The 10,130-nt window shown below is 38.5% G+C and overlaps 1 protein-coding gene across 7 annotated transcripts in view; it reads right to left on the reverse strand.

Annotated features, from left to right (window-relative positions):
- The window catches only part of CCDC90B (coiled-coil domain containing 90B), a 45,882-nt gene extending 36,253 nt beyond the window's left edge, over positions 1-9,629 (reverse strand). Inside the window, exons 1-3 of one of the 7 annotated variants that reach the window (XM_049652988.1) lie at positions 9,089-9,622; positions 6,304-6,423; positions 4,072-4,175 (exon numbers count right to left, since the gene is read on the reverse strand). In XM_049652988.1, the coding sequence (XP_049508945.1) occupies positions 4,072-4,175; positions 6,304-6,423; positions 9,089-9,188 (324 nt within the window). In that variant the 5' untranslated portion in view covers positions 9,189-9,622. Of the gene's footprint in view, positions 1-4,071; positions 4,176-6,303; positions 6,540-9,088 lie in introns of those variants that run through there. The other 6 variants (XM_049652980.1, XM_049653002.1, XM_049652972.1 and 3 more) reach the window with 6 other exon arrangements.
- Between the last annotated feature and the right edge of the window lie 501 nt (positions 9,630-10,130).

The following is a 10,130-nucleotide window of genomic DNA, read 5'->3' on the forward strand; positions in this document are numbered from 1 at the left end:
AGACTGAAATAAACAAAATCACCAGTGAAAGAAGAAAATTAACCCACAGAAATACAAACAAATGTAAGAGAATATTGTGAAAAATTATATGCCAACAAACTGGACAACCTACAAGAAATGGATAAATTCCTAGAAACAAATCATCACCCAAAACTGAAGCAGGAATAGAAAATCTGAACAGACCAATTACCAGTAATGAAATTGAATCAGTAAGCAAAAACTCCCAACAAAAATCTAGCACCAGATGGCTTCACAGGTGAATTCTACCAAACATTTCAAGAATTAATATCTACTCTTCTTAAACTATTCCAAAAAACAGAAGAGGGAGGAAAACTTCCAGATTCATTCTAGGAGGCTAGCATTACACTGATAACTAAAACTAGATAAAGATATCATAAATAAAGAGAACTAGAGACCAGTATCTCTGATGAACATAGATACAAAAACCCTCAACAAAAATATTAGCAAACTGAATCCAACAATATATTAAAAATATCACTGACCACAATCAAGTGGGATTGATTCCCAGGATGCAAGGCTGGTTCAATATTTGCAAATCAATCAACATGAAACATCACATTAATAATAAAAAAAAGGATAAAGACCATATGATCATTTTGATAGATGCAGAAAAAGCATTCAAGATGGTACAACATCCATTCATGATAAAAACCGTCAAAAAAGTAGGTTTGTTTGTTTGTTTAGAGAGTGCAAGCAGGGGAGAGGCAGAGGGAAAGAGAATCTTAAGTGGGCTCTGTTCCTGACGTGGGATCATGACCTTACCTGAAATCATGAGTTGGATGCTTAACCGACTGAGCCACCCAGGTGCCCCAACAAAATAGGTTTAGAGAGAACATAATAAGGGCCTTTATGACAAACCCACAGCCAACTTCATACACAATGGAGAAAAATTGAGAGCTCTTCCCCAAAGGTCAGGAACAAGACAAGAATGTCTACTCTCACCAGTTTTATTCAACACAGTACTGGAAGCTCAAATCACAGCAATCAGACAACAAAAAGAAATAAAAGGCATCCAAATCAGTAAGGTAGAAGGAAAACTTTCCCTATTTGTACATGACATGATACTATATATAGAAAACGCTAAAGATTCCACCAAAACCCACCAGAACTGATAAATGAATTCAGTAAAATTATAGGATACAAAATCAATGTATAGAAATCTGTTGCACTCTATACACTAATAATCAAACAGTAGAAAGAGAAATTAATAATCCCACTTACAATTGCACCAAATATAATAAAATACCTAGAAATAACTTTAATCAAGAAGGTAAAAGACCTGTACTATGAAAACTCCAAAACAATGATAAAAGAAACTGAAGACAACACTAAGAAATGCAAAGATATTCCATGCTCATGGACTGGAAGAACAAATACTGTTAAAATGTCTATACTACCCAAAGCAATCTACAGATTTAATGTAACCCTATCAAAATACCAACAGCATTTTTCACAGAACTAGAACAAACCACCTTAAAATTTGTATGGAATGACAAAAGACCTCGAACGGTCATAGCAGTTTTGAAAAAGAAAAACAGAACTGGAGGTATCACAATTCTGGACTTCAAGTTATATTACAAAGCTGTAGTAATCAAAGCAGTATGGTATTGTCCCCAAAATAGAACAGAATAGAAAGCCCAGAAATAAACCCACAATTATATGGTCAATTAATCTTTCACACAGGAGGAAAAGAATATGCAATGGGAAAAAGACAGCCTCTTCAACAAATGGTGCTGGGAAAACCGGAAAGCTACCTGCAAAATAAAGAAAGTAGACCACTTTCCTACACCATACCAAAAATAAACTCAAAATAAGTTAACCACATAAATATGAGACCTGAAACTGAAAAGTCCTGTAAGAGAGCACAGGCAGTAATTTCTCTGACATTAGCAGTAGCAACATTTTTCTAGATATGTCTTCCAAGGCAAGGGAAGTAAAAAAAAAACAAAAAACTATTGGGAGTACATAAAAATAAAAAGCTTCTGCAGCACAAAGGAAACAATCAACAAAACTAAAAGGCAACCTATGAAATGGGAGAAGATACTTGCAAATGACACATCTGATAACAGCTTAGTATCCAAAATATATAAAGAATTTACACAACTCAACACCAAGAAAACAAATAATCCAATTAAAAAATGGGCAGAAGACATGAACAGACATTTCTCCAAAGTAGATATACAGATGGCTAACAGACACATGAAAAGATGCTCAATCAGCATCAGTCCTTGTTAGGGAAATGCAAATTAAAACTACAATGAGATTTCACCTCACATACTTGTTAGAATGGCTAAAATCAACAACAGAAGAAACAACACATGTTGGCGAGGATGTGGAGAAAAAGAACTCTCCTGAACTGTTGGTGGGAATGCAAACTGGTGTAGCCACTATAAAAAACAGTAGGGAGGGTCCTCAAAAAATGAAAAATAGCCTATAACCTAGTAATTGCACTACTGGGTATTTAACTCAAAAGATACAAAAACACTTATTCAAGGGGCACCTGGGTGGCTCAGCTGGTTAAGCATCCAACTTTGGCTCAGATCACGGTCTCATGGTTTGTTGAGTTCGACCCCACATCAGGCTCTGTGCTGACAGCTCAGAGCTCAGAGCCCAGAGCCTGCTTTGGCTACTGTGTCTTCCTCTCTCTGCCCCTCCCCGGCTCACACTTTGTCTCTCAAAAATAAACAAACATTAAAAAAATATATTTAAAAAACAAACAAAAACACTTATTCAAAGGGATGCATACACCCCTATGTTTATTGCAGTATTATATACAATAGTCAAATTATGGAAGCAGCTCAAGTGTTCATCGAATGATGAATGGATACAGATGTGGTATATATACACAATAGAGTATTATTCAGCCATAAAAAAGAATGAAACCATGCCATTTGCAATAACATGGAGGGAGGCAGAGACTACAATGCTAAGTAAAATAGTTAGAGAAAGACAAATACCTTATGATTTCACTCAGATGTGGAATTTAAGAAACAAATAGGCAAAGGTAAAAAAAGAGAGAGACAAACCAAGAAACAGACTTATAAAAAAAACTGTATAGTGACAGATAGTGACTACATATATCATGGGGGAAGCACTGAGTAATGTATAGAATTGGTGTATCACTACTTTGTACATTAGAAACTAATGCAACGTTGTATTAACAGTGCATCACTTGGGAGAGGAATAAAAAAAGAAGGAAAATCTTAATTCCTAAGTAAAAATGAAGTATTTGTCAAGTCCAAGGGAAAAAAATATACATGTATGTGTGTGTGTATAAAATTACAGAAAGTAAACATTTTTAATCATAGTGATTAATTCACGATTATGAGTTTTATCAATTATATTCCACAGTCAAGCTCATTTAGCTTATTCTATGTTTTATATAAAATTATTCTTTTTCTCCACAGCACCACAATGACAACTGTAAAAAATTAATCTGATTCTCTCCTCAGTGGCAAAGTAGAATAATTCTATCTACTTTGCAAGGTTGTTAGAGGGATTACATAAGATAATATGTGAGAAACCCACAGCCCTGTGCATCTCTCACTGTAAGTTCTTAGTAAACGGCATTATCTGACTTTAAGAATTTGTGTATCCAAATTTAAAGCATCTTAATGAAATCCTTTCCAGCCATGTTTAATTAAGTCTCTTCCGTTTGTGAAAATTAACCAGAACATACACCTGACTGCAGTTAAATGTTTTTATCTAATAGGTTAGCTTTTCTACTGTGGTAGGTATTCTGTGGAGAAGAAGTTGTTTCACTCATCACCTACCACCACCTCAAATAATTCAAATAATATATAATTATCTCACACAATGAAAGCTTTGACAAAATTTCATTCTCTGTGTGACCATAATTTTATTATGACTCTTCTAACTCCTCAATCTCTTTAGATACTAACTTTACTGAAGAGTTTTGCTTTTGTTCTTTGGTCCCTTTGTAGAGAGAAAGATGCAGGTATGTTTGGCAGGTGGGTGGGTTGACAGAGATGCCATATGAAAAAGATTATCTAATGAAATGGTCACAATTGATAATAATGAAAATATTACCTGTTGAGCTCGAGTGACCATCTCCTTATAGATACTATCCAGGCTGACATTTGATAAAGTGGTTAATGCTGATACAATTGTTTCTGCTTGTGCTTTGTCAAATCCTGTAGAGAGCAAATACATATGTGTATATATATATATTTTTTTTTTTTTTAATTTTTTTTTAACGTTTATTTTTGAGAGAGAGACAGCATGAACAGGGGAGGGTCAGAGAGAGAGGGAGACACAGACTCCAAAACAGGCTCCAGGCTCGGAGCCGTCAGCACAGAGCCATCAGCACAGAGCCCGACGCCGGGCTCCAACTCACAGACTGCGAGATCACAACCTGAGCCGAAGTGGGACGTGTACCGACTGAGCCACCCAGGCGCCCAACATATGTTTATATTTTTAAAAAATGATATCCATATCAACATAGACAGCTAGAATAACTTTCCTCATCATTTAAATTTTTTACTTTAAAAAAAAATATTTGTTTATTTTTGAAAGAGGGAGAGATAGAGCATGAGTGGGGAGGGAGGGAGGGAGGGAGGGAGGGAGAGAGACAGACAGACAGAAATCTGAAGCAGGCTCCAGGCTCTGAAGTGTCAGCACAGAGCCCAACGTGGGGCTCAAACTCACAAACCGTGAGATCATGACCTGATCCAAAGTCAGATGCTTAACCGACTGAGTCACGCAGGCACCCTTAAATTTTTTACTTTTTAAAAATGGTTACAATAAAAAATTTCAGATTATGCTAAATTACTCTCTAAAAGCATTCTGCAATTTTAATTCCCACTGATCCATTTCCCCATATTTATATCAACACTGGATACTGCTAGTTTTTTTTTTTTCAGTTTATAATTGGCATTAAAAAATGAAATGGCATAGCATTGTTATTTATACTTAAAATTTGCATTTCCTTAGTTAAGCACCTTACATATATTTATTGCCTATTTATATTTTTCTGTGTGCTATTTATGGCCTTTACCCATTTTCCTATAAGATACTGAACATTTCCTTATTGGTTCATATGAATTTTGTGTATTAAAGCAATAGGGTCATTATTATGTCTATTCCTAATATTTCTAACTTTACAGATGACACCCTTTGATATACAGATTTAAATATTTCAGTAGTCACATGTCAGTCTTTAGTTCACTGCTTTTGAGTTTTGTCTTGTTTCCTCAATCTAAAAGTCTTAAAGTATTCTAGCATTTTTTTTAACTTTTCCCTCATATTTTTACATTTGACTTTTTTTTTAATGTTTATTTATTTTTGACAGAGAGAGAGCGAGAGAGAGAGCATGAGTGGGGGAGGGACAGAGAGAGAGGGAGACACAGAATCCAAAGCAAGCTCCAGGCTCTGAGCTGTCAGCACACAGCCCGACATGGGGCTCCAACTCATGGACCGCGAGATCATGACCGGAGCCGAAGTCGGATGCTCAAGTGACTGAGCCACCCAGGTAACCCATCCATTTGACTTTTAATCAACCTGGAATTTATTTTTTCAAATGGCTAGTCATGTATCATATCAATTTATTAAATAGCCCTTCCTTTCTCTAATTTGTAATGCCTTATTGTTTGCTAAAAATATCTATGTTTACCTATCTGAATACAACTCTATTTTATTAACCAACTTTTCTTATTTTTTACACTGTATTTATTTTTGAGAGAGAGTGACAGCATGTGCATGAGCAGGGAAGGGGCAGAGAGAGAGGAGGACAGAAGATCCAAAGCAGGCTCTGTGGTGACAGCAGTGAGCCTGACATGGGGCTCGAACTCATGAACTGTGAGATCATGACCTGAGCTGAAGCTGGACACTTAACTGACTGAGTCACCTAGGTGCCCCATTTATCAACTTTTCTATTCCTGTATTATCACACAATTTAGTTTAAATTATTGTTTTGACAACTGGTTATTTTTTGTGCTTGTTCCTTTTTCTTTTTTGCTATTCCTAAGCAGTCCTTGTACTTACACATGAACTTTAGTATCAGCCTAGAAACTCTGCAGTTTTTTTCTACATAATTGAAATCATACTGCATATGTAATGTTATATGTTCTCTATCTTGAGTATTTCTCATTATCAGTAAATATTCTTCAAGCAATACCATTTTCATGACTGTAAAATATTCCACTGTATGGATAGCACTTGTATTTCAACTGATTCTTAATTGTCCAAAATAATGATACTGTCTTGACTAGGTAATTTACTATGACTGTTGTTAAATTCTTTCAAGAGTTATCCATTTCTTACCATGAGTTTCCAAATCCTGAACCAGTGCATGGGTATCAAACGTTAATTTCCTTTGTTCTAAAGGAGTTAGGTCCACTCGCCTCATATCATATCCTTCCTTGGTTGTGGTGGTGAAAAAGTCTGAAAAGAGAAGACAGGGTTTTTTCCTTGTAGGAACTAACACAAGTGTGCCACTTTAGCTTCTCAAGCATTTCTCTCATCTATTTACAATACAGTTCTAGCTCTTCTACTTAGGAATTCTGTAATTTCAAGGAAGAAAACGGGTTCCTCTGAGCCTTGGACTCTTTTATCTGAAAAGTGTCTAAAAGTACTCTGTACACGGCATTCAATAAATGCTTCCTTTCCTTCTTTCAGTATGATGTTTTATTTGTTAAGAGTCAGTAAAAAGTTGTAATGTAATATACATCAAAAGCTTTGGATATCACCGTCACGTCTCTCATTACTGGAAGAGTGGAAACCATCCAACTCTCCTAGGTGCTAAGATGTCTTTCACAGAGCTATGATAATTATTTATACCTACATCCTCATATAAAGTAGCTTTTTGAACTCCCACTCTCCTACATATCCAGCTTATTTCCATCACAGTCCTCAGTTCTAATCTGAACTCGTCTTGTTTGTCTCTCTGAACCAGACTACAAGCTCTAGGACACTTTGTGTTTTTCATCACTGTATCTTCGGTACCTAGAACGGTACTCAGCAAATAACTGGGTCACAATATTTTGTTGAATCAATCAATGAATCTGATTTTAAATCCTGGAGTATTTACTAGAGGCAACACAAAAGCCCTAGCAAATTTCTTATCTTTGAAATAAATGTATCATTTCAATAAATTCCCAATTTTTAACCTAGACACAGTACGGTCCTTTTCCATATATTGCTGGCGAATTTCATTAAAAAGTATTCTCTTTCAGCAAGAACTCTGTTTACATTCAACTTCATTACTATTACTATATTTAAGTAAAATAACAGCTAATTAGTATAATTATTAATTGAACACAAGGTACTGTACTAGATGTTTTATATACTACAAAGGCAAGGTGGCATTATCCATTTTAGATAAGGTAAGTGAACCTAAGGTAAAGCATTTTACCTCCAGTCACAGACTCATTAGTGAATTCAGACTCAGGTCTTCTGACTCCAAAGCTCAGGCTCTGTCACCCTATGCTGTCTCTCTTTTTTATCCCAAACCACTTAATATACGTAGGTACTTAAAAAGACACAGCTGCAATCTCAAGTATTGCTTTTCTGGTAGGTACTGTAGGGAAAATGCAATTCTTTCCTATATCCTTCCAGCAATATCCTTCCAGCCAACAGATACTTGAGCACCAGGTACAGAGGATGATGAGAAAACCAGACATAACTGATGTCTTTGCTGACTTTGTGGACTAGTAAGTGGGCAGGAAAGATAGGTTTAAAAACAGTATCTAAATATAAACTCTAAATTCAAATGATGAAAAAGTGATGCCCAGTCCTTTAGATCAATTTATTTAAATACTCAGATAAATTGTTTAGAGATAATGGGAATCAGATGTAACAGTGGATCAATTTTGAACACATACACACACATATTAGCACAGCAGTCAGCAATCTTTTTGGCTTTGAGTGCCATCTAGAAGAGTTCAGCAATGTGCCTGTGTGTCAATATTAGACCCGAGGAGGAAAAGACAAAATTGGAGGAAAATGAGGGGCAGATTTCAGCAATATTTCCAGTAACAATTGTATTAGGATTGATTAGTACCTGAAGTTATCTCTCCTTGATTAGAAGTTTAGTATTTTATTCAAGGTTTACTTGGTGGCGGAGGCGAGAGGGTAATATTTATATGACATGATACTGCTTTCACACCTAATACTTATCCTTAAAATTCTCATGTTATGGATGAGGAAAACAGGCTCAGAAGTGCTAAGTAACTGCCTGAGATGTTATGGTCTCAGAGCTAGGCAGGTTAGTGCACAACTCCTCTGATTTCAGTCAACAAACATTTGAATGCCTTTCACAAAAGGCAGCTTCCTACTGAATATGGGAGAGACACCAAATACCTAACACAGCCACAATCTGCAGGGTGCAGCTGCAGTCTCCTGTCTCCCCTCTTTGGCTCTCTGCTCTTAAGGATTCTTTTAACTCTTTAATTCTCTGAATAACTTAAGAAAGCTCTCCTTTTCTTTGCCTGCTCATGTTTATCCTTCTGAGTTCAGTTTGAATGTCTCCTCCTCCAGAAAGCCTGCCCAGACTGTCTTACGTCAGGTGTTGCTTGTTCACAGGATCCTAGAACAGTTTTGCCACACCTCATGAATTACACATTTATATGACTGTTAACTGCTTACAGTTGGCCTGACCTGAAATGCATGCTGTGTCTACCAAAAACCTGGGTCCGAGACAGCACCCAAATAACAGCTTAAGTCTGAACAAGCCACGAAAGAAACCAGAACTCTCAGAACACAGATTACTCCAGACAGACCTCGGAGAGGTAGGGGATTGCCAGCCTCATTTGATAATAAAAACGAACCAAGCGCTGAGAAAGAAAAGCCCGAGGGACTCTAGTGGTGGAGCCAGGTGGGAGCCCCAGGCTTTCACGGGCTCGCTCTCAAAAGAGGAGAAGCGGTTCTCTACTCAGTCCTGGCCCCTCCCGCCCCAATCTAAGCGGGCGAGATGCAGCGGCGGGGTCGCCAGCACCAGGGACTGGGAGGGGCGTGGCACTCTTGTCTACCGCTCGCGGGAGCAGGCACGAACCACCCGCAATATCCCCAAATAGCACGCAGGCATCGACACCAAGCCGTCTCGTCTCACCTCTCCGCAGGGCCGGCGAGAAACGCCCGCCGAGGATGGAAACCCGGCGGCCGGCACGGCCGTCAGAGCACAGGAGCCGCCAAACACTGCGACTCCACATTTCCTGTTTTCAGGCTGGCGGGTGGAGGTGAGAGGCTGGCTGAATCACGCTCAGGCTTTCGGGCAACGTAGTTCTGGCACCACGAGGATTCTGGGAAGTGTAGTTTTCGGCCTGCAGCAAAAGTCTTTCCCAGCGCAGATTCTAACCTCGGTACCGTTAAGACGGGCCTCTTTACAGACGGACCCACAGTTCGCGAGCATGGTTCACAGAGGCTCCGCTCCTTCCACCGCCCTTTCCCAACCGGCGCACGACGTTACCACTCTAAGAAAGCGGGACCTTGTTTGAGAACTTTCTGGCGCCCGTTTCCTAGCAATGAGGTACAGCTCAACAGCGGAAGTCCCCCGGGAAAACCCAGAGGCCATTACGCCCCTGGGTGTGAGATTGCGTCACACCCTACCGCCCAGCAACCTGGGACCTGAAATCCTCATCCGCTGAGTATTCCGGGGAATCGCGCAGAAACCTGGGAAACGTAGTCCAGCGAGGTGCTCATTCTTGCTGCTTCATGGCCTACTCCTTTGCCCTCTTGTGCACAGGAGGACGAACTGCAGTTAGTTTAGTTACGGTCTTGAGGGAAACAATTTCTCCGTTTCCAGAGCGGTGCTGCTTTTCGTCACTTACCCTCTGAGACTTGTTACCTCAGACTTTGTTCCACACGGAAAAAATGTTAAAAGTAACAACACACAGTAATTCTGGGGTTCAAATATGTTGATATGTTCTTCGTAAATTCTAAAGTGGTACACAATGGTTGGGTTTTAGTGGCTTAATTATTCTCACAAGGATGTAAACAGTTACTCTAAGATTTTTCTAGCTATTTGTTTTCAAAGCTTTGTCAGCATCAGTTGCATAACAAGCACCATTGTAAGCACTGAAGCACATTAAAGAACAGCACTTGATTCCTGCCAGCAAGGGCTTTAACAGGCAATTTATGGAGAGGGAATATAA

This window comes from Panthera uncia, chromosome D1 (assembly GCF_023721935.1).
Source record: "Panthera uncia isolate 11264 chromosome D1, Puncia_PCG_1.0, whole genome shotgun sequence".
In the NCBI taxonomy this organism is placed as follows: Eukaryota; Metazoa; Chordata; class Mammalia; order Carnivora; family Felidae; genus Panthera; species Panthera uncia.